Source organism: Ictalurus furcatus, chromosome 11 (assembly GCF_023375685.1).
Source record: "Ictalurus furcatus strain D&B chromosome 11, Billie_1.0, whole genome shotgun sequence".
Classification (NCBI taxonomy): Eukaryota; Metazoa; Chordata; class Actinopteri; order Siluriformes; family Ictaluridae; genus Ictalurus; species Ictalurus furcatus.
In genome coordinates, this window is record NC_071265.1 from 6,777,501 (window position 1) to 6,803,734 (window position 26,234).

Genomic DNA, 26,234 nt, shown 5'->3' on the forward strand with positions numbered 1-26,234 from the left:
ATGTTAACCATACACGAATAAACATTTAGAACTGTCAGAAAAAAATGAAATCCCCCATAGCTGGTCTACATGTTGTTTTTCCTCTCATTTACAGAGCCTAAAGTCTCTGCTTTGAGCAGATATTTCATTGAAGCAGTTAATATTTGAGGAGAACCTATAAAATCACCGGCCCCCTCCTTCAAGAAGTATGAAAATCTGTCTAAACTACAGGTATAGAAGAAAATCCATATTTTTGAGGTAGAAATATTCTGGCAAACAGGCAAAAATGCACAAACCTGTCACAACTGCATTAATATATACGTCGACTTTCCAAAGACGTCCAGAACTGCAATTATGTCTAACATTTTGTATGATGAGAAAAACACGCATTCGAAATCCTAAAGTAAGGGTTTAATAGCTTTTCATCTTGAGCTTGCTGGTTTATTCATGACAGCTTCATACTGAACTAACCACAGACATGCACGCTCTCACCATGGCTTTTCAGACCGAGTCTCTTATTACTGTTCCTGGTGTGCTCTGGATTCTGTGTCGTCCATAATCACTCCCATCTGCCATTTTGTAAAAAAAATCTCTCCATGACCCATGACAATAGGCATGATCTCGGTGAACCGGCACAAATTACAATGCCACATTTTTGAAACGAATCATTTTTCATAGTTCTGTATACATGATTGCAACAAGCACAGGAGTGAACTGGTTGACCTTTGTCCATGACTTCTGTCTGGAATTGGGGTTTAGTGTTAAAATAAATAGCTGTCTTTTACATAGAAATATTGTCAGTGGTTTGGAAGTGTATAGCAGCTGTTGAGATGCAGGATGACTTATGAACAATCAGCTAGGGAGCGAGAGGAAGGGGTTATACTGGATGGTATACACTGAGATATTGGGAATAGTGCTTATTTACTAGTCTGTTCAAGCATTCTTGAAATTTTCACATTTCTTTAAAGCTGATTTCGGTACTCTTTTGAAGATTATTCCTCGTTGTACTGTATGAGATGATCTCTATAAAATCTTTGCCCGATTCTATAACATGTAGTTCCACCATGTCAGATTTACAATGAAGATCCTCTAACGATAGACTTAAGAAGTAAAGTTATGTTCTGTTTCCGTCATTAATCAGCATGATTTGGGAATTGTGCAGAAAAAGGGTGATTTTTTTTCTGGTTGAAAAAATAAAAATGATGTAAAAAGGTGAAGAACCAGTTCGGTCTGCATGATGCGTTCTTAACTGGGACTGTCAAAGCGGGAAACAGTCTGATTTCGACATGTTCAGTATATAGGCTACTCCTACGCAGCACTGAGAGCACAGTTGTGTTTGGCTGCTGATGAATACTGTGGGAGGAAGAAAAACTCTCCTTAGTTATCCAGCAGAGACCCACATTCCTGCTGTTTTTCAGACACTCAACCTTTACACTAGACTTCGACAATGCTCATAAACACTGCTGGGCTTGTGTAAACATTCTGCCGTAGGAAACCCTAATAAATCATCTAGTAATGCATTACAGAGAATGGCCAATCGGATTATAAGGATTTTTAGATTGAATCTATAAAAGACAGTTCAATTACACTCATAAAAAAAAAGGAAATAAAATAAAAAGGTTTCTAGGATCTAGCATCCTAATGGAAATTTGGTTGGTTTCTCTGGGGAACGCTTAAAGTTTCTGTGTAGAACCCTGCAACTTTCTCTCTCTCCGAAGGTTCCAGGTAGAACCTCAGGGATTGAGCGTTACAGACGACTAACATTACAGTACACTTTGTCCTACAGAGTGACATATACCATGAATAGATTTTGCCTATACAATAGTCATTAGTAAAGAATAACATATTACTTTTAACAATAAGAGCCTGAAGAGGTTAAAATCAAAATCAGTTTAATAAATAAATAAATAAATAAATAAATGCTTTATCAGATCATTGAAATTTATTTGTAGGGTTCATGTGGAACCTTGAAACTTTCACAAAGTATCCAAGAAAAATCTCTTGCTAGACGAGATTTCTAGAAAACTAGAAACCTTACCCAACCACATGTACTTTTCTCTAAAAGTCAGACTGAGTGCTTCAAGATTTAATTTGGCCTTTGAAAAATACATACAGTCACCACTGACATGACATGGCAGCATTTTATTAAAAAAAAAATATATATATATATATATTTTTTAAAAAACATCACAATTAGTTGCCCAGTTCTAGTCTGTAATTTTCCTATTTACTGTGCCTTGTAGTTTTACAAAACCTCTATGAGCAGCATGTGTCCAATGATATTGTAAAAGTGTATCAAACAACACCAAAGTGGTTTAGAATCCAGTGTCTCTTTCCATTACACTGAAGTGAGTTTTAGGAAGCCAAATCTCTACAAGTCTCTGGAAATAGCAAATTACGTTAGGTGATCTGGTCATACATGATTTAAATATTCTGTATTTTAGGTTAAAGATGTACAGGATGTATTGGATATATTTTACTGGAGATTTCTGCACTTTTTATAGTTCCCAACAGTTTATGACCAACTCTTGCTTCAGTGGATAATCTCACCAGAATACTGTAGATTTGTATCCAAGAACTGCTGCTGTAATCACAAAGACTGTCCTGGGCTCATCCCAGAACTCCTCATGGAGGAGACGTTTAAGGGAGTTTTTCCTTGCCACTGTCACATCTGGCTTGCTCATTATCATCAGGCAGAAGAGACAGTAACATCAAGTCCACAAACTGGACAAGATACGCAAAAGGCAAAGTCATAAACCAGAACACAGATACAATGGCTCAAGGCTCAGCAAATAACAGGTACAGGACACTGAGCGTATACTTCGCAGTTAAACAGAGGCTATGAGTGTATATGTAGGGTAGTGAGGTTGTCCAGATGTAGGCAATCAGTATGATGGCGAACTTGATCATGTGAGTGGGAGTGTATTGTGGATGTTGTAGTCTTGGGCGGCCATGTTTGTAGGACACAATGCAGGTTGGGAACTGTGGTTTTCGGCAGCCCTGTTTGTAAGCCGCAATGCCAAGTCGTGTTGACGTGACAATTATGGATATAAATCTGCACCTGAATTTCCATAAAGCTCCTTTGTTACAATGTCTATTGTTAAAAGTGACATTAATAAAAATATAAATGAAATTGAATTAAATCTAGCATGTTCTCAGAGTTTGCATGTTCTCCCCGTGCTTCTGGGGTTTCCTCCAGGTACTCCGTTTTCCTCTCCCAGTCCAAAGACATGCGCTGTATGCTGATTGGCTTTTCCAAATTGTCTGTAGTGTGTGAATGTGTGTTCCCTGCATTGTGCCCCAAGTTCCCTGGGAGAGGCACTGGTCTCTATATAGGATAAGCAGTATGGAAAATGGATGGATGGGAAATTGAATTAAACTTTAATTACTAGATTCCCAGGTCCTTGATGAGAATGACAAGTGTGTAAACTATTTATCTGTAATGGCATGCACTTATCATCACTTAAGGGTTCCTCAAGAGTCCTTTGGATGGTTCATGGTTCAATTCAGCATTATTTGTGATTATTATAGTTCTAATAATTTTTTTTTGGTTCATAGAGAATTTCTAGTTAAATAGTAATACTGGTAATTTCCCTAACCATAACAATAAAATGTTCTATAAATATGCTGTAAATGTCATCTTTTATTTGCATGGTAAATATTAGCTAAGATGACTTGCCATTAAGAGAAGCTGACTACAAACTAAGCAGGGGACACTGGGTGAGACGTGCGGCAGTGACTTAGACATTACCTCAGCTGGACAAAGCCCACTAGGCCAGTGATGTGGCGCACACTCTTAGAAAAATGACCTGTTTATAATTAAAATGTATTCATAATTTTCCATCCATGAATTTACTAATGGTCAGTCCACTTACAGCAATAAATCTAGACCTCATAAGTGGTTTTCTGGGCTGAGATAATGGTTCAGATTTGTCCACACTGGTGTGTGTCTGTTGACATACTCTCACCATTTTGTTCTGAGAAGTAAAGCTCCCTTGGCTGTGGTGTGAAGAATTAATAGAAATTCCACCAGCTACTGCAGGCAATTACTGCAGCTTTATTGTCTTAAATAAAATCATGGTTCTGGTTATTTGTTTTGCCATTAAATGTATCTCATATATTGGCAATTTGTTTCCACCGTGGGTGTGTAGAAAAACATAAATACAACAACACTAAACACATATTCACCTTAATATCTTATAAAATAAGGTAGAAATGTTGCAACAGTGTTCTAGTGTCCTAATATACTTTTACTGTCCTGCATTTAATTAAATTAAAAATATTATCTCTTAAGATTCCTCTAATCTATATTTACTTCTCCAGGAATGAAGGCCAGGTCTCGATTTGAAATGAACCACCTTTGGAAGATCATCTTTCCCCTATCGCTTCTTCTGTACCTCTCAGGGAATGTAAAGTCCCAAGTAAATCCAAGTAAGTCAAGTTTTTCTCTGCTTTAATGAGTAAGGAATAAAACACTTAGGGATGTGCTGTTATAGGAAAATAATTACATTATCACCCCGAAGTTCATTATTTTCCTATAACAGCAAAGTGTTTAATTCCTCTTACACCACAGTAATTTGGATAATATGTAGTAATAGTAGTATATATAGTATGGTATAGTATAGTATATAATATGCTAAAACGCAAGGGAGCAAAATTGACCATGCTTTCTGTGTGGGAGGGGTCATACACTCTCTCCTGTGTCAATCACAGTGAAACTAGCCAATCATGGTCATCTATGAGTTCATGTACGCAGAGGAGGGTAGACAGCGCTTTCCTCTGAATGTGTTGCATTGCCATGTGACACAGCATGAACAGCAGTTTGAAAGGATACAGCTGGCTGGCCTTGGGTGTCTCAGAGGAAGTGTATATTAGCTTTCACCCTTTTGGTGGCTGTTGTATGATAGAGGAGAGCTGGCTGGTGGGTGGGAATTGGCAGGTGACCAAATTGGGGAGGAAATAAAGGGAACAAAAGCTACAGCTTAACCTGTGACTGTACCAAAGCACTGACACTTGAGACACCTAGCTTCAAAAATGCTAAATAAACATTTAAGAAAACTGAACCATATGAAAAAGTACACATTTTTAAATCCGTTTATGTGGAGTGTCCAGCATACAAGTCTGTACAAGTGGTTACTTGTTAGTTGTTAGGTAATACCAATCAATCTTGAGAATGCAACAGTGCTGCAGTATAAGGTCTTTCTTTTATTGTGCTCTGTTAAATGCCTATGTGAACTGTGCTGGAAAGTGTGCATTGTGCAAATCTCACTGTGTTGTAATAAATTTGCACATTTTTCCGTATTGTTAACTGATCCTATAGCTTTAATTTCCGTTAACTTTAGGGCACATAAACTAATCAGATATAGAAGTGGTGTTAAATATGAAACTTCTAGGAAACGTTGATCCCCGCGTTTCTACTCAGGCTCTTTTTTCACCAGCATGGGTGGTTTGTGAGGAGGAAAGTGTGATGTCAGTGTGAGGTTCAATTATATTTTACAAGGAGACCAGAACGAACCACATGCTAGGCAGAGATACAGTAGGGACAAATGAAGGAGATGGGGAGAGCGTTGGCTGTTCAAAGTCGCCTCAAGAATGAATATCACACCATGCTCTTATTTTAGTGTGAAGAAGTTCGTTTAGACGTTATAAAGGTCATTTCTGCAGTGGCAGTGGAATGCATGTGGAATGTGTAGAGCACTTTACTGGTTACATTTACAGCTGTGTTACGTGCTGCTTTATGGCATGCGAAAGGGAGAAATGTGCAGTTCTGCACAACTCCTGTAGAAATACTAAGAAAATAACCTGTTTAAATAATACAATAATGTCAGTTTAGTGAGGTAGCTAGCTAGATTTAGACCCAGGTTCTATAGAAATACTGAGAAAATACCGTTTTTTTTCCTCAAAAAAAATCTAATTTTGTTTACTTTGAAACATAATAATAATAATCAAATCTCTAAGAGGAGTTAACAGTTAACTAATTAATAATGAATCTTTTTTGGGTTCTTGGTACTTTAATGGCTTTATTACTTTTATTTTTCCCATAACTATTATGCTATTTCAGAGTTTTTGAAACACACAGCAGTTCACAGAGCCAGACTTAATTATCTGCATGTCAGCTTGGAGTCATGGATGCATATTGGCCCAGTAATCTCAGAGGTATCCATAGCATTAAAACAAAAGAACAATAGAAAACTCGCTTAACTCTCTGTGGTTTTATGGCTCTGTGTCATTTTGTGTCTGCGTCCCTCCTGTTGGTATCCTCTAATTGTATTGCTAAACCAGGCTTTGGATCAGACTGCACTCCTTTGTGCTTCCCACAATCCCAGAGTTCTGAGGACATGGCCCGCCAGAAACAGACATTTTACTGAACAATTTTTTGCATATGAAAGATTAAGGCTTTATAGCATTTTAGTTTGTATCAATTCAAATCTAAGATTGCAAATTTCCAGAGAGAAACTATTGGAAGGGTTCTGAATGCTGTATGTTGGTTCCTGTATCTAGAGATGCCATTTTAATAGCGAAGAATCTATTGAACATTATTGAATTATTCAATGCTAACGTGAGACATGTTGTGAGAAAGCTAGGTGTTTTTTTCTACACTGTTTTAAAAATGTGATGTAATACCAAATGGGTTCACAATGTTATTAATATAAGATAAGATAATACTTTATTAATCCCCAGATGAGGAAATTAGGGATTGCTGCACAGACGATGGGCCTCATTTATCAATGTTTTAATAAGGTTGTATGTAAATATTTTTGTAGACCAAATTGAACTTCCTGACAGATTTACAAAAGCTTTCATGGTGCTGATTTTCTTCGTATTCATGTGTATGTTGATGAAATGCCAATCGCCCTTAAAGTGCATTCAAGATTGATTTACATTGAGCTTACATTCAAAGCTGATTTACATTTAGTGATGCCCACAAAACTCCATAAAAAGGCAAAAAATAGGATATACAGTACATGTAACTGGAATTTCATGAACACCACGTTTCACCACGTGTTCCTGTGAGCGATTTTTACAAATAAATTCATTTGTAACCAGCTTGATAAATGAGACCCAATGTTTTTGCAAATGCTTGTGTTAACATTTAGTGACAATGTTTATGTATAAAATTACATAATACTGATCTAAAACAATTTGACAGATTATACAGTACATTTTCTAGAAATGTAATGTTCAGAAAAACTGATGACCTGAAACTATTAGTTCAGATATTTATGTTTAATAATGTGTAGAATAATAAATCTATTTTTCAGTTAAGGTTACATACAGTAAGTTAAGGTTATATATTTTACAGTAATTAACTAGTAAACTAGCTCACAGTAAATAGCCAGTGAACTAGCTCACTGTATACAAGTATAACTAGTAAACTAGCTTATAATAAGTAGCTAGTGAACTAGCTCACAGTAAATAGCTAGTGAACTAGCTCACAGTAATTAGCTAGTGAACTAGATCACAGTAAATAGCTAGTGAACTAGATCACAGTAAATAGCTAGTGTACTAGCTCACAGTGAATAGCTAGTGTACTAGATCACAGTAAATAGCTAGTGTACTAGCTCACAGTAAATAGCTAGTGAACTAGCTCACAGTAAATAGCTAGTGAACTAGCTCACAGTAAATAGCCAGTGGACTAGCTCACTGTATACAAGTATAACTAGTAAACCAGTATAACTAGTAAACTAGCTCACAGTAAGTAGCTAGGGAACTAGCCCACAGTAAATAGCTAGTGAACTAGCTCACAGTAAGTAGCTAGTGAACTAGCTCACAGTAAATAGCTTGTGAACTAGCTAACAGTAAATAGCTAGTGTACTAGATCACAGTAAATAGCTTGTGAACTAGCTCACAGTAAATAGCTAGTGTACTAGATCACAGTAAATAGCTAGTGAACTAGCTCACAGTAAATAGCTTGTGGACTAGCTCACAGTATACAAGTATAACTAGTAAACTACCTCACAGTAAATAGCTAGTGAACTAGCTCACGGTAAATAGCTAGTGAACTAGCTCACATGAATTAGCTAAAATAGATAGTGAACATCCTCAATTGTAAGTCATTTTGGATAAAAGCGTCTGCTAAATGAATACATGTAAATGTAACTAGCTCACAGTATACAGTTGTAATCAAAATTATTCAACCCACATTGCAAATCAGGTTTATTGTCAAAATTTACAGACTTTCAGCTGTTTGCAATAAACAAATCAAACAAAAGCAATAGAAAAAGTTCAACACATCGAATGCTTCAAGTGGCTTAGTTCTTTCAAGGTCAAATCCACCAATAACTTGAATATTAATCTTTATATTGAAAATGTGATCTTCAGTGATGTCCAATTTTAACATTTATGCTCCCTTATGATGGTAATGCGGCACAAAAATGCTAACTTCTCACAGGAATAATGAAAATAAAGCACCAATCAATAAATTAGCTCCAGAATTGCTAAGCACATCACAAATATTTCAGTATAAACATATGTAATGTGTCTCAGGGTGGAATTTCCCTTGAATAATCCACATAATTACACATAATAGGTTCAAAGCCATTGAGCTGATTTTGTTAGATCACAAACGGAGCTCCTTAAAGCTCTGTGAAATATTGAGAAAACCTCTGTTTTTTTTTGTTTGTTTGTTTTGTTTTTTAATTAAGTGGATAAATGTAACTCTTAGCTGATTTTACTCTGTGCATAATAATTAATATAGGATGAGTTAACCATATATATTCAGGGATACTTGAGAAAGTAAAATGCTGAGGCCTGAATTACCCTCCACTGTTAACCTTTTGTTGTTGATGGAAAATAATTAAATGTAATGCTTATGGATGGATACTAAAGATTAAATAGCCAGTGGGCTAGCTCACAGTATACAATTATAACTAGTAAACTACCTCACAGTAAGTAGCTAGTGAACTAGCTCACAGTAAGTAGCTAGTGAACTAGCTCACAGTAAATAGCTAGTGAACTAGCTCACAGTAAATAGCCAGTGGACTAGCTCACTGTATACAAGTATAACTAGTAAACCAGTATAACTAGTAAACTAGCTCACAGTAAGTAGCTAGGGAACTAGCTCACAGTAAACAGCTAGTGAACTAGCTCACAGTACGTAGCTAGTGAACTAGCTCACAGTAAGTAGCTAGTGAACTAGCTCACAGTAAATAGCTAGTGTACTAGATCACAGTAAATAGCTAGTGAACTAGCTCACAGTAAATAGCCAGTGGAATAGCTCACAGTATACAAGTATAACTAGTAAACCAGTATAACTAGTAAACTAGCTCACAGTAAGTAGCTAGGGAACTAGCTCACAGTAAATAGCTAGTGAACTAGCTCACAGTAAGTAGCTAGTGAACTAGCTCACAGTAAATAGCCAGTGGACTAGCTCACAGTATACAAGTATAACTAGTAAACTACCTCACAGTAAGTAGCTAGTGAACTAGCTCACAGTAAGTAGCTTGTGAACTAGCTCACAGTAAATAGCTAGTGTACTAGATCACAGTAAATAGCTTGTGAACTAGCTCACAGTAAATAGCCAGTGGACTAGCTCACTGTATACAAGTATAACTAGTAAACCAGTATAACTAGTAAACTAGCTCACAGTAAGTAGCTAGGGAACTAGCTCACAGTAAATAGCTAGTGAACTAGCTCACAGTAAGTAGCTTGTGAACTAGCTCACAGTAAATAGCTAGTGAACTAGCTCACAGTAAGTAGCTAGTGAACTAGCTCACAGTAAATAGCTTGTGGACTAGATCACAGTAAATAGCTAGTGAACTAGCTCACAGTAAATAGCCAGTGGACTAGCTCACAGTATACAAGTATAACTAGTAAACTACCTCACAGTAAGTAGCTAGTGAACTAGCTCACAGTAAATAGCTAGTGAACTAGCTCACATGAATTAGCTAAAATAGATAGTTAACTTCCTCGATTGTAAGTCACTTTGGATAAAAGCGTCTGCTAAATGAATAAATGTAAATGTAACTAGCTCACAGTATACAGCTGCAATCAAAATTATTCAACCCACATTGCAAATCAGGTTTATTGTCAAAATTTACAGACTTTCAGCTGTTTGCAATAAACAAATCAAACAAAAGCAATAGAAAAAGTTCAACACATTGAATGCTTCAAGTGGCTTAGTTCTTTCAAGGTCAAATCCACCAATAACTTGAATATTAATCTTTATATTGAAAATGTGATCTTCAGTGGTGTCCAATTTTAACATTTATGCCCCCTTATGATGGCAATGCGGCACAAAAATGCTAACTTCTCACAGGAATAATGAAAATAAAGCACCAATCAATAAATTAGCTCCAGAATTGCTAAGCACATCACAAATATTTCAGTATAAACATATTTAATGTGTCTCAGGGTGGAATTTCCCTTGAATAATCCACATAATTACACATAATAGGTTCAAAGCCATGGAGCTGATTTTGTTAGATCACAAACTGAGCTCCTTAAAGCTCTGTGAAATACTGAGAAAACCTCTGTTTTTTTTTATTTATTTTTTTTTATTAAGTGGATAAATGTAACTCTTAGCTGATTTTACTCTGTGCATAATAATTAATATAGGATGAGTTAACCATATATATTCAGGGATACTTGAGAAAGTAAAATGCTGAGGCCTGAATTACCCTCCACTGTTAACCTTTTATTGTTGTTACAGATGGAAAATAATTAAATGTAATGCTTATGGATGGATACTAAAGATTCATAGTGCACAGTTTTTGAGTAGTGATGTTTGGTGGATTCTAAAGTCCCATGGAAGCTCTGAATAGTTTGGGATCCATCAGCCAGTACATCAAATCCGTGTTTGGCTGCACCTCAGTTTCCTGGGAGCGATGAGAAGCTGTGACCTTGCTTTGAGTTTATTATTTAATGTAGGAAGAGAGAAAGTTCGACCGTTCAGCAGTGGATTCAGCAATCAGGCTGGAGTCTGTGGCTAGTGCATACCAGACATTTTGACAACAGGAAAGTACATTGAATCGGGTTCACTTTCTTTAATTTTTCCAGAGGCACTGTGAGATTTCCAGTCTTGTCTGTTGTGCAGCTCGTACTCCACGGAAGCAGAGCGATCCTCACTCTCACAGCTGTGGTTGCAGAGGTTAGATGAAGGATAAAGACACGGATAAAGAATAAGTGTGTTATTGAGAGAAGTACAGCATGATTTCCACAAGTTGATCTTCTTTAGGTTTAGGTTCATTATCTCTCATCTCACTAATTTTTTAATACATCAAACTTAAGCAGGTGGTGTGATACATCATTTGCATTTCATTGTAAACTGAAATTTGAAATAAAATTCCAATTTTAAGACTTTTTCCTTAAACACTGGGCATGTTTATGTAGTCAGTCACCTCACTTCCGGGTTTGGTTTGGGCTGTCCGTCAGAAAGTTCCCAAAACTCTGACTCTGAGGTCGACCTGAAAGGTTTTTCTGAAGGTGTGACGTTTTTTTTTTTTTCACCCACAGCATTATCCATGACTTTCAGAAGATTATGAACTCACACAGACTGCATGAAGCTTTGTTTAAAAGATTTAGCCTCTCAATGTGTGGCTGTACCTATGTTTTCTGGAATGATTTTCAGCCTCTAGTTTGAATGATGCTAATTTGATAGCCATAAATTGCAGTTACGACTTCATGGTTCCCAATTAGATGGCACATTTTCATCATTTTCCAACTGGTTTGAAAGATACTTTCGATATGAGGCAGATTCCTGTATGCTGTAATCTCTCTGTGCTCCACCACATTCTCCTGAAATTAATCTGCTGAATATTTTTTCCAGTAGCGGGAAAAATGCATTGCACTAGCTATGAGATGTAGCCAACTTTCCCCCTTTTAAAATTCCCAAGCAGTGTAGTTATACCATGCCCTTTTTCCTCATTTTCTCCATGCAGAAACGTTAAGAGAATCAGTTGCTCTACACACTGTATGTGTGCAGCATAAAGTGAAACCTTATATACCACTGAGACCCAGCTAACAAGATTTGTTTGATTTACTTTATCTTATGACTGTCCATCAGTGATGCATGACCTTTTGTGAGAGTGTGTATATCTTCTGTGTGTGCTTGTGTGTATTCTTGGAGTCATTGAGTATGTTAGTGTGTGTGTGCGAGGCATTGGAGCGAACGGTTACACGGCAAACATGGTGAAACAAACGTGCCATTTACAAGAATAAAAAAAAAGCTGGCTCACTCAGTGTGTAGGGGAAAAAGGGACACTTGGAGCTAATAGTAGCTGCACATAACCCCCCTCCTCCAGCACGGAGAGAGAAAGAGAGAGCGAGAGGTATTTCTAAACCTTTTCTCCAGAGAATATTTGTATTTTTCCACCTCTGAAGTGTGTGATATTTTTAGCCTCAGTAGCTAAATGCTAGGCCTGCATAAGGTCCCTGCTGCAATCAACTCCTTTTTCCCTCAGGGGTTACCTATACTACAGTGTACAGCCAAATAAACTTCCTTTATAGCTTTCTGTGAGTGTTTTATTTTTCCTTTAAACTAGAATGTGCCTAGAATTATAAAAGTGTACTAAAAGTCTCCATACATAGGGGAAATTGACACTTTTTAGCAAAATGTCTTCCAAAAGTTTTCATGCTTACTTTATATTAAATATATATTCTTTCAGACAGCCTTTAAGAATGCCTTTGACAAAAGAAGAACGTATTGAAATCATTCTCATGGCTGGATCAGGAAGCTGTTGCAAGGTTGCGATGGACTTTAACAGGAAACATGGCAAGCACATCACACGACACTGTTGCCAAACATATTAACAAATTCAAAAAGGCTGAAAGTGTTGCGGACCAACCAAGAAGTGGACGTCCACGAACATCCATTGACGAAGGCACAACCGACATGGTCGACAACCGACCCCTGTGCACGGAGAGTTTTGTGACACTCTGTAAATTGATTTCTGTTGTTTGGCTCAATCAAATAAGCTCAATTTTTCTCACATTTAACACCCAATTGCTGAGTCAAAACTGATTATAAATCCCATTAATCGTATTATTGTCACGATTTAGAGGCGGAGACGGATGCAAATGCAGATAAAGAGTTTAATAACAATGAAAACAAACACAAAAGAAGCTATGAACACATGGCAAAACACTAAGGCAAAGAAAAAACATGAAACTAAGACCATGAACCCTATTACATAGACGATGGCAGAGAAAGACAAATGTAAGACAACCAGTGTAGTGCAAACTGTGGCTATAAATAACCGCAAGTGCTCGTTAACAAGAATGAAGTTCAGGCACAGGTGGTCATGTGACATGATGGTGTGGTGCAGTGGCTGCTGGGAACTGTAGTCTGGATTTCCCTCTGGGATATCCATGACAGAACCCCCAACGCGCCCCAAAGTTCTCCGCGAGAATAAAGGGGGGAGCAAAGCTCTCCGCGATGCCAGAGGGGGGAGTGAAGCTCTCCATGAGGCCAGAGGGGGGAGTGATGTCCTCCGTGGAGCAGGAAGAGGGAGTGACATGTGGCGCAAAGCAGAGCAAAGGAGCAACATCTTCAGCAGATCATGGAGGCGGAGCAACATCCTCAGCAGAGCAGGAAGGCGGCGTGATGTCCTCAGCCGAGCAGGAAGGTGGACCGACGTCTGGAGAGAAGCCTAGCATAGTGATGTCCGAGGCGGAGCAGGGAAGCAAAGTGGCACTCTTGGCTGCACCAGGAGGCGGAGCAATGTCTTCAGCTGAACAGGGATGCTGAGCGGCATTCCCAGACGAGCAGGGAGGCTGAACAACATTCTCTGTCGACACAGCAGGCTGGGCGAGATCCACAGTCATGATGGTTTCAGCCTGGTTGGAAGGCTCCTCCTTGACATACACCATGATGGAGTATGTCATGTCGAGCCGCTCCCGGTTGGTTTGAATTAGGGAGAATTTTCCCACCTTCTCCCAGCTGAGCTTTTCTCTTTCATATAGGGCCTCTTTGACACTGAAAAAAATCTGCTGCATCCATGTTAAGGTCTTGCATTCTGTCATGATTTAGAGGCAGAGATGGATGCAAGTGCAGATAAAGAGTTTAATAACAATGAAAACAAACACAAAAGAAGCTATGAACATGTGGCAAAACATTAAGACAAAGAAAAAACCTGTAACAAAGACCATGAACCCTATGAAAGAAACAATGGCAGAGAAGGAAAAATGCAAGACAACCAGTGGAGTGCAAACTGTGCCTATAAATACTCGTAAGTGCTCATTAACAAGAATGAAGTTCAGGTGCAGGTGGTCATTGACATGATGATGTGGTGCAGTGGCTGCTGGGAACTGTAGTCTGGATTTCAGGAAGTTAATAAGCATCCAGTGTCTAATGTCCTTTAAACATTCCTCAACTTTATTAAGCTGGTGTCTGTCATCTGGTTTTGTTGAAACATACAACTGTGTGTCATCATCATAACGGAGGAAGCTAATACCATGTTTATGAATAATTTGACCCAGAGGTAGCATATATAAGGAAAAGAGAAGTGGGCCTAACACAGACCCTTGTAGAACACCAAACTCTACCTTAGTATGCATAGAGAAGTCACCATTTACATATACAAACTGATAACGATCAGTCAAATAAGACCTGAGCCAGGAGAGGGCAGTCCTTTTAATGCCAACAACATTTTCTAGTCTACCGAGGAGAATAGTATAATCAGTGGTATCAAAAGCTGCAGTAAGGTCAAGCAACACAAGCAAGGAGACACAACCCTGATCAGCGGTCAGTAGTAGGTCATTTACCACTTTAACCAGCGCTGAATCTGTGCTATGATGAGGTCTAAATCCTGACTGATACATTTTATGAATATTATTCCTGTGTAGGTATGAGCATAGCTGCTGTGCTACAACTTTTCTAAGATCTTGGAGATAAAGGGGAGATTTGATATTGGTCTATAGTTGGACAATTGACAGGGGTCAAGGTCAGGTTTTTTAATCAGGGGTTTAATAACTGCTAGTTTAAATGACTTAAGTACATAGCCAGTGCTAAGGAAAGATTTTATTATTTTTTAGAAGGGGTTTGATTACTTTTGGAATAATCTGTTTGAAGAAACATGTAGGTAAGGGATCAAGTATACAAACTTTTTGATAAAGAAATTAGTTCAGTCTCTTGAAGGGGAGTAAAACCTTTTAATTGTTGATCTAATGTTGCTATATTATTATCTACAGGGTTAGTTATAAGTTTTAAACTAATAGTTTTATATTAATAGTCTGATTTTTTTTTTCTAATATTTTCAATTTTGCCAATGAAAGAATTCATGAAATCATCACTACTATATAATGATTGTGTGCATGTATCTGTGGTGGTCTTATTCCTAGTTAATTTTTATACAGTATTACATAAGAATCTAGTATTCTTTTTGTTATTTTCAATTAGGCTGGAGATAGACTGATCTTGCAGCAATAAGAGATTTTCAAGAGGTTCTTTTTCCATTCTGTTTAAAATACTATTGATTTGTTTTGATGCCATTTACATTCTAATTTTCGAGTGGTCTGTTTAAAGGTGCGTGTGGGATAGTTATACCAGGTGGCTAGCTTTTTCTCTCTAATTATTTTTCTTTTAGTGGAGCTACCTTATCTAGTATGTAGCAGAATGTTGACTTTAAGCATTCGGTGGCCTGATCAAGTTCTTTCAGATCAGACGGTGATCCAATCATAGTTGATAACTCTGGGAGGTTATTGATAAAACTCTGTGCAGTAGCTGTCATGAATGAATGTTTGACATAGTAGTACATAACGATTGCCCAGGGTAGAAAGAGGCAATTCTGTAATGTCTGCTGCAACAACTGGAAATGGACAGTCAGGTGATATGGGAACAAGAGGTGCTTGTGGACGGGGCACAGGTGAGCACCTTGACTGACAGGCAGCACAATGTGAGCAATGATGACATGTAAGGCCAATAAAATGACTCCAATGTCTTGACAGGACCATAGTGACCTGCTGAAGGATGTCCATGGACATGAGTAAGCACATCATGAACCAAAGAAGCAGGGTCAACAACCTGGAGCGTGGTTCCTACAAAATGGAGCACGTCCCTACATAACAAATTATTGTGAACTGTCAAACGATGGAACTGTGACCACAATATCCTGAGATATGGACAAGGATTCCGCAGTCTCCACACAGGTGGTTTATGGTCAGACTCAATCCAGGAAAAGACAATAAAAGACGAGAAATGCCCTAACTTGAGTCGCAGAATAATAGGAAATTGGCCAAATCCTAACCTTGTCTGTGTTAGATGGGTCTGGCTCAACACCAGCACTGGAGACATGATGGTCCAGAAAGGTGATGGAGGGTTGTGCCAAGTGGCATTTGGAAGGTTTGAGTTTGAGTCCTGCCATGCGAAAACGTTGGAAAACTTCACGTAAGTGAATCAAATGATGAGAAAAGTCAGGACTATAAGCAATGATATTGTCTAAGTAAATTAGGCAAATACTCCAATGCAGGCCACAAAGCACAAGTTCCATTAAGCGTTGGAAGTTGGGTGGAGCATTAGATATGCCCATCGGCATCATGCGAAATTGGTATAGGCCAGACCCAGTGGAGAAAGCGGTTTTCTCTTTGTCGCTTGGGTCAAGAGGAATTTGCTAGTAGTCAGATCAATGGTGCTGAATACTTTAGCTTCAGTGAGTCTATCAAGGATGTCATCAACTCTAGGAAGCGGGTGTGAATCTTTGATCGTTACATCATTGAGTCACCGGTAGTCGACACAAAATCGATGTGTGCCATCTTTGTTTGCACAAGCACTACTGGGGTTGACCAGGGACTGTGAGATTCCTCAATAATATCATGATCCAAAAGTTTTTCAACCTCCTGTTGCAACAGAACCTGAGTGGCTGTTGATGTACAGTATGGACGTAATTTAATCGGGGTTGCATTGATGCTGTGTGTGATCAATTCTGTTCTACCATAGTCATGCAAGTGGGAGCTGAAAATGTCTGAAAAGTCTGCTAATAGGTCTCTAAGCTGAGAAAGATCATCAGTAGATAAGCATGTTTTATCTATCTTGGCTTTTCATGACCCTTAACAGAAATTGGAATTGCCATCTCAGACAGGGGAGGGACAGTAATCTGAGCAATGCTCACTGCAGCACCTTGCACTGGAATCGCAGAATGATATAGTGAAAGGGTACTGCAGTGTCATACAGCTTCAAATGTGCATGTGGTATGTCAATGGTATCTGAGTGTTCGATGAGGAAATCCCATCCAATCAGTACAGGATGAGTTGCATTGCGCACCACAAGGAAAACGTGAGAATATGATATCACCAATATGGACGCGGCAGTGACTGAGCCTAGTATGTCCAGTAGTTGTCCAGTTACGGATGAAGCCAGTACGAAGGATTTGCAGAGGGACTGAGTGGATAGTGCTGGTATTGATCTATGACACTCATCTGTGATAAGTTAAAGGCCTGAACCTGTATCGACCAAAGAGTGAAGCTAAACACCAGAAAGCACAATTTGAATAAAAGGAGTGGGTGGGGCAGGTTCAAAGTCTACCTTCTTAGCTTGGACCGTCAGTGGGGAAGAAGCTGGCATTTGGTCCCCAATGTCAGACTCGAGTCATTTCCCTGATATAAAGGGGAGGGCCTGACTCTTTGGTCTGATGGGGAGAAATGCACATGTCATGTTGGAGATGTGGTGGATCTATGTGAAGATTGTGCATGAGGTGGAGTAGGTGGGGGTGTATAATTAAACCGAGTGTCTGCATTGTGGGCTAGGTGAGGGTGAGAAGTTGTAGGGCCTGCTCTCATGCCGAGAATAAGGTCGGCGTTCATAGGATGGTGATCCTTCATGGGAAGGACTATGGTTATGATGTTTGTGATGTGAGTAATGGTGAGTGTGTAGTGTAAGGAGTGTGTGATTCACGTTGTAAGGGAGACGGAGAGTAGCTGTGACGTCTTAGATAATATGGGGTTTCAGCTCTGTCGCTGTGATCATATGCTGGATGGTTACCATGGGAACGTGGAGGCAAGTAGTCATGAGCAGAAGGTTGATATCGCCCTCTAGGTATATGTTGAGATGAACAGCAGTCCTTACAAACATGATGGCAATCACTACGCAATGTCTCCCAATGACGTGACTTGCTATCAAAGTCAATACTTGCACAGGTCTGATGTGGCGTGAGTAGAAGTGAGGTCACATCACGCTGAAGGGTTGAAAACTGCTGCGAAAGCTGGTCCAAATGATCATCAGTGTGTCGTAGGTGTGACTGTCGTAGAGCATGTAGGTCAGTTTGGAGGTCGGTTATAGCAGCTGTTAGATCAGCTCTGGGGCCTGTGGTTGCACCAGGGAGTTGTTGGTGTGGACGTATGGATACAGGCATGACAGAGGAGGGAGCAGCGACAGTAATGGCTAACTGAGCCAATCACACTGAGCAGCTACCTTCAAAGCACTTTCCGAAGTCACCGCACCATGCTCATGAATTTTTAATTGAATTGATGGGTCAAGTCCAGTGAGAAATCTGCAAAACATTTCACAATTTCAAACAGATGCATCATATTGAGGGAAAGCTTCATTAACTAAATTGGTGAGCTTGGCAGCATAGACTTCCAGAGGCTTATGTGGTTCACGAGGACGAGCATTCAGATACGTTTGAAATGTGGCCAAAAATGTTGTTCAACCGAAAACAGTACTCAAGCTGGCTTTCGTTAATGTATAATCTGCCTGCACAGTAGGAGAGAGGGACTGCCAATATGCAACAGCAGGGCCTGTGAGCCTCACAGGGAGACGTTTAGCCTTTTCAAGAGGTGATGCTGCAACAGGAAGTGCAACTTCAAATCTTTGTATCCATGAACTAAACGGTTCTGTCCCCTCACCGCGAAAAGGTGCAGGGAGTTCAATTTTAAATGGTAGATGTGAACTTGAAGCACTCACAATTGCTCTGGCTTGTGACGTCTCTCCTCCAGATGCGTTCTCACCATCTGCCATTTCGTGCGAGGGAGGGAGTGTGAGTAAATTAAGAAAGAAAAAAATGCATGTAATCCAACTTTCATGTGGAGATGCACGTGAGAATTCTTTGCGGTTATTTCTCAGCACTTGCAGGATATGGTGATGGTATGCACAGCAATCGACTGCAAACGAGTGTCCCAGCAATAATATATATATATATAGCCAACCACCGCTGCTACCAGTGTAAAACTGCTATCTACATACTGCGGTAGTGCGTGAGCTTAGCGTTGATCCAATGACCGTTCTTACCGAGTGTGATTTCGTGGGTCCTAGGCTATCTGCCGGTCGGCTGTGAACCTCAGTCAATGCAGGACACAATGCAGTTTCTGAGTGAACGCATGAGTCAGTTTATTAAACATTCAGATAGGCATATACAGTGAGGGAAATAATTATTGGACACGTCAACATTTATTTCGGTAAATATATTTCCAATGAGGTTATTCACATGAAATTTTCACCAGACATCAGTATTAACTCAAGAAATCCAGAAATATAAAGAATTCACAACATTAAAGTCCATAAATAAAGTTATGTGTAATAAAGTGGAATGACAGGAAAAAAGTATTGAACATGCTAACTGAAATTTATTTAATACTTTTTTAATGCTTATTTATTTAATACTTTTTTAATACTTTTTTCCTGTCATTCCACATAACTTTATCATAGAAAAAAGGGGATCAGTCATAAGAACTTTATTAACTTGCAGTGACTATTCCTGAGCAAGTGGCACCAAACCATGAAATGAAAATAAATAACTGCCCCTGCAGCATAACAGAGTGACCAGAATTCATTTAATTTGTCTGTAGGCTGACTTTTTCCTCTGTTGTGAGACTGAGCATTTTAAGTATATGTGGAAAAACATCCTGTAAAACCAGAATCAGGACGCCTCTGCGTTTTGCCTCTATGCTTATTTGATGCAAATAAGCATTCACAAAGCAATGACCTCTGTTCTGTTGAAACACATAAACTGTGGCTCATGTGTACAGATTCACCACAGCCCCGTCCCATCTACCAGAAGTTTTTGTTGGGGGATTCGGCTTATGTTGGACCGTATCAGCTTGTCCTGGGCCTCTGAGGCTTCCCCCATCTTGACTTTTTAAGCAAACATTTGGAGGAGAGCCGGAAAAAGAAAAGGGATACAAAAAGGCCTTCTCCACTTTTCTTGCTGTTGCTGGCAGGAGCATAAAGGCTTGCTGTTGTGATGGAGAGGCCATGTGGACTGGAAGAGGCCTTGTGCACTTCCGAATGAACTTTTAACGTCCAGCAAATGACTCCCTAAAACATACTCACACAAGCATATCTGAACATCTAAACATGATGGTAATGTGATTTCAGGTTTGTGCCATTTTGATAGAGTTTTAGCTTTAGATTGTTTGCTGGTGGTTTGGCTAGTTTCATTTATATTTTTTTCAATTCCTTGTGATCATCATGCACTTTCAGCTTGATGGGGTTTTCCCCTCGATTTTATCATGGCACAGTGTTAGTATTAGAAACCAAGCATGTATTTTTTTATATAAGCAAGTTAAATTCACACTCATTTCGTGCAGAAAAACAAAAAACGGAAATTAATTTGGGTCTGCTTGTTTTATTTTTTGCTGATTTTCCAGACAATATCTAGTTTGTCTACTTTTATTTTTTATTTAATGTTGTCATTTTATTTAATTTATGGAGTTTTAGTTTCTGTTATCTGTAATGACCCTGCAAACAGGTTCACTAAACTCCATTTATGAAGAGTTCTCTCAGAAATAAATAAAAGTGTTGTGTTACCTCCAATGCAATAGAAATAGTTCTTCCTAATATAAGGTTCAAAAGTAAGGAAAGAATTAAAAATTATAGCAAGGTTCAGCACTATAGGGAGGGCTTATTGTCAACTCATTAATGTGTAAATATAGCTACCACAGAGCCAAAAATGTAGATTCTGAAGTAACTAAACCAAACACGGTTCAGAATTTAGACAACTTGAGAGAGTGGCAAGACTTCGCAAAGATTAACCGAAAAACATCTGCTTATATAGTGAGAAAACCAGGAAGAAGACAGGAAACGTGAAAAGTTCCAATTCTGGCGACACTGCCCTCTGCTGGCAGGGAGAGCTACTGTCCTTGGCTGTTGTCACTCTTATTCAGTTTTTTTGTCTTATTCACGTTTTATTATTCACTAACTACCATGAATTACTCGGTAACAAAAAGCGAAATATAGAAAAACTTTACAAGAGTTATGAGAACGAGGAACGTTAGTCTGAGATAAATGTTAGTCTGAGTTTTTAATAACCTTCATGCTAATGAGATTTATACTAATTAATTCAGCCAGCACTATAAAAGCTCAAACTTAGTCCTTGATGTATTACACTCTGAAGGCAACACAGTGCCGGTGTAGTGCTTCATCTATTCCAGTATGTCCTGCTGCGTGAGTGTTTGACCATACCATCCAGCAGTGGTGCCTTGAATCATGGCCAGACAAACAGAAATGAAGTGTAAAGCTACATAAACCTTCCTTGTCTTTCTCGGTTCTGTATTGTAATAATATTGATCAAAGTCTTGCCACCATTTGCTTTCAGAGCACACAGGTCCTATGTGTAATGAAATTCAGTTTCTAGCTCATAAAAGTTAATAGTTAACATACCAAACAACCTTGGTAGTATCAGGATTAAATTACAGGTGGGGGGAACTAAAAATGTTCTCAGCAGGTGGGCTTAGTTTAACTGTGCTCTTGTAAAGACCACACAAGAGGCATGTGAGACCAGGATGTCTGGTGACTGTTCCAAACAGTGCAAGCCAAAAGAGTGCTATATATTTTTAAATGATATTTCTGTAGGTTAACCACAATGTTAGTGGGAGAAAGGGGTGTTTCTCCTGTTTCTGCTCCAACTCAACCCATGCCAGCCCTCAAACGCTTGATTCATTTATTATTATTGCAATTCTGATTTTGCTATGCAGACCTACAGTTTCATCCAGCCCTAGAATATTGGCTGCTGTACAAGAAACAAAACAGCTTCTTACCAAAAGACATTGAGAGTAATGTCTTGAACTCACAAGTTCCCTTCCTCACTGTAGAAAACTCTTTGTGTATGCAATTTGTAGGAATTTAATTGCTCTTTTAAATAAGTATACAGTATAATGTAACTATGCTAGTTAAGATTGATTTATGTTAGCTAACTTTATGTGTGAGCCATATTTAATGACAGCATACCTTATATGTAATGTGTCATGTAATTAATTTCACTTTCACCTGTTCTTAGAAATCTCCACAACACTTTTGCTTGCTAGATAAATTAGCTAGCTACAACTTGGTGTTTTGGTAAATGCTAGTTAGCTGGCTAATAACATTTTTGCCAGATAGCTACGTTAGATAACTATAAATTGGTGTTTCAATTAACACTAGTTAACTAGCTAGCAACACTGTTGCCAGAGAAGTAAATATTAATGTTAGTTAGCTCGTTAACATAACTAAATACAAGTTGATGTTTCAGTTGCCAGCTAGCTAGGTTAATGTTGCTTAGCCAGCAAACTTAGCTAATGGCAAGTTGGTGTTTCAGCTAAGGTTAGCTAGCTAACTAACAATTAGCTAGAGGTTCATTTTAGGTGTGGATTCATTTCATTCATGTTGAAGACATGTATAGGGTTAGAAGTATTTATGATTGAACACATTAAATAACCAATGTAAATCACTAATAAATGACTAAATGAGAAGTAATATTAATGATGAAATCATTTGATCTAACAATATTCTAAAAACTTAACTAACTAGAACAAGACCATCTGAATTGGGGGGCACAAAGTTAGCTAAGATATCTTTATGTTGTCTTTATCTTTAAACTCATGTCACATCATTTCTACAATCGTATCCACATACGGTTGCTATAGTTACAGGTGTTTTACCTTTTAAGTAAGTGGTTTGATGGCATATCTGGAATGATTGCAACTTGCGAAGCAAAAAGTATTAACAATAGGCTTTATATTCTCTACAGGTGTGTGTCGATCCCCTCTAGGGATGTCTGGAAGACAGATCTTAGACGAAGACATTTCAGCTTCAAGTCAGTGGTCTGAATCAACAGCAGCAAAATATGGCAGGTATGACTGTAAAATCTCAGGATGAAGTTTTTTTTCCACTTCATCACAAAATAAATTTTCATATACAGTATGATACTTTGGGTTAAATTTCCTGATTGTCTTTCTGTGTGTTTTTGCCTGCCGTGTAGACTGGACTCAGAGGAAGGGGATGGTGCGTGGTGTCCAGAGAGCATGATTGATCCAGAGAACATGAATGAGTTTTTGCAGATTGACCTTCGCTCTCTGCACTTCATCACCCTGGTGGGAACTCAGGGCCGACATGCGGGGGGCATCGGGAATGAGTTTGCCCAGACCTACAAGATCAAGTACAGCCGTGATGGCAGCCGCTGGATCTCCTGGCGCAACCAGCAAGGAAAGGAGGTACGTGACATAATACCCAAATTCTGTAGATTGTTATTCAGAACTCATGATTGTTATATAGGCTTCAGCGCTGTCCAAAACAGAGCTGTCACTGTTTTATCCACTGTTCACTAAGAACCTGGGGCCTGATTCATGAAAATCTTCTTAAGAAAGAACTTAAGACAAATATCACAAATAATATAATACATGCTCCACAACTCTATACTGTGGTGGCCTGTAAGCGCAAAACACATTACCGAGCCAAAAACGACAGAAAGCCCCAAAACACAGTGGCGAATTCAGATACACAGCACCCACCCTCTCTGTTACTGAGTTAATGTTGATGTCTGTCTGAATTTACTGTTGATTTGTTAATGTATTTTGCACTTACGTGCCACATCACTATAGTGCATCATTGATTTCTCATAAGAGAGTTCTTCAGATAATATTTATCTCATTATCAACTGCTGTGTGTTGATTTCTGTTAAAGGTAATTGAGGGCAACAGGAATGCCTATGATATTGTGCTCAAGGACCTGGAGCCGCCCATCATTGCACGCTTTGTGCGCTTCATGCCCGTCATCGACCACTCCATGAACGTGTGTATGCGTGTAGAGCTCTATGGCTGCGAGTGGCTAGGTAATAACATTACACTTTGTAGTGCACTGCTTCATCTCATTCATAATCATAATCATAATCATAATTATAATAGTGTATCATGTAGCAGTAACTGCTGTACTTTCAAGGCTTGCAATAGCTGGTTCATGAAGTTTAATTATTAAGCTCACAAACACAGTGTCTGTTTATTTCTCTTGGTAACGATATCACAGCGACTCTCACGTCTCTCCTTCCAGGTCACGTTAAAATGACTATCTAGTAGTTGGCTCTTCCTTTGTAGATTATTATGTAATTCACTGATAAAGGGTTCAACCTTTTGTCTTCTGCAGTTACCTTCCTGTCTGCCAAATGCTAATCCACTTGTCTGAGATAATAATAATAATAATAATAATAATAATAATAATTCTGTCTCTGTTCATCAAAACACTTAAGATAGCAGCTATAGCCAGCGGTCTCCCATGATATCTCCAATGCATACCAAGTAACTTTATTCCCTTTCACTGACATCCCCTTGAAATTCCCTTCCATATTATTTTATTATAGTTACTTCCTTATTGCAGTTTAGCATTTAGCTCAAGGGTTCAGGTGAACAGCGATTAAAAAAAAAAGGCTACTCATCATTGTGTTTTATATAGAGAAGTGGACAGTATAAGAAGACAAACATATTTGCTGTTTATTTAAAAAATAATAATAATAAAGGCTCCAAACATCACATCTATGTGGCATTAGAAGGTCAGTGGAGGTCATAATGTCCTGGTCTGGGACAAAACCCCTGGTTTTTGACCAACATATTTTGATTAAATAGGTCTATTTTACATGCATGGCAGATTTATTCAAAAGATGGACATTGACCTTCGAAAGATACACGCTGCTTTATATAATTATATTCCATGTAACTGGAGCTTACAGAATAACCATGTTCTCTTTTTGGGACAGAAATAAAAAACGTTTCACAGTCAGCAAAAAACAATAAATTACAAATTTGGCATGAAGATTAATCTGTATTTTGCTGTGAAGTTTTGTGTTGATTATTTATTTATTTATTGTAATGTAGACCATTATTATGAAGGACTTTCAGAATTTATTATTTCAAATATATACTTTTTTTTAAAATATGTACTAAACACCTTTATCAAACAGCTGAGAAATATAAATGAAATATCACACGGCCTTTGAACCATTGTGGGCTCTTCGGACAAACCAAAGAACTCTTAATGGTCCTGGATTTAACCTTTAAATAGTGTGTGGGTGGGTCCATGACTGGGGTTCCATTTAGTCTAGGTACCTCTTAAAAATGAAACTAAATCATTTTTCAGATGTCTAAGACTCTAAGAAAATGTGTAGCTAACCATTTAAAAGATGCAATAAACCATCTCAACACAACATTCTTACATTTTTACACGGTTTCTTTACTAGCTTTGTGAATAGCATGAGTAACAGGGTTGACAAATATTTGAGTCGCACATTTATATATATATTTATGTGGAAAATGAACAGACATCACAGCCAAAGATTGTTATGTAACTAGTTGTATGTGATTTGTAAAAGCTGCTTTTAATTCATCATTTTTAAAGGTTCCAATGATTTCCCCAAAGTCTTTAAAAAAAACCCCAATATGCTTTCTGTTTACCTATTAAAATAATTATGATTCCTTTTCCATCACTGTTCTCTGTCTATTTGCAGATGGTCTGGTGTCGTACAATGCTCCGCTCGGCCAGGAGATGATCCTCAATGATCAGGAGGTTTACCTCAATGACTCTGTGTATGACGGTGCCATAATTTACAGGTCAGTTCAATAAAATTTGTCCCTTAAGAGAAGCTTTGGTCTCAGGAAGGAATTGTACAATGCTACTTCCTGCTTAATCTAATTCAAGCCAAACAGATTGTAATACAATTGTCCATTTTGAGCTTGTAACAGTAACAGGAAGAACAACATGTCTCCATTTCCGAGCCTATAAACAATATATATATATTTATTTATTTATTTATTCCAAGCCAGCATTTGTGTTTAATATGTGTGTGTATATTGCGGGTTGCAGTCCTCCCACGCTAACTTGTTTGAAACAACTCTGTGTGGTTTACTGAAAGCTTGGGACAAGGGAAATTGGTTTTAATACACTTAGAATGAAGAAGAACCAGAGTCCCAGTGTTATTGGTTGCCATGACTGTAGCAAGACACAGAGATGATGAAGGTGGTTTCAATGCTCATGGAAGGATTTGACTCATGTCTTCCTAAATAATGCTTTCCATGAGTGTGTGCATGTGTGTATTTCTAAAATTGTGTCTTCCTGAACAATGACTTCCATGACAGTGTGTTTGCAT

General features: G+C 38.4%; 1 protein-coding gene across 2 annotated transcripts in view; it reads left to right on the forward strand.

Annotated features, from left to right (window-relative positions):
- ddr2a (discoidin domain receptor tyrosine kinase 2a) overlaps positions 1-26,234 on the forward strand; it is a 49,980-nt gene that overhangs the window by 11,452 nt on the left and 12,294 nt on the right. For both annotated transcript variants that reach the window (XM_053635974.1, XM_053635975.1), the window contains exons 2-6: positions 4,303-4,410; positions 22,854-22,956; positions 23,085-23,316; positions 23,786-23,933; positions 25,596-25,698. In XM_053635974.1, coding sequence (XP_053491949.1) covers positions 4,305-4,410; positions 22,854-22,956; positions 23,085-23,316; positions 23,786-23,933; positions 25,596-25,698 — 692 coding nt within the window. In that variant the 5' untranslated portion in view covers positions 4,303-4,304. The remainder of the gene's footprint in view (positions 1-4,302; positions 4,411-22,853; positions 22,957-23,084; positions 23,317-23,785; positions 23,934-25,595; positions 25,699-26,234) is intronic.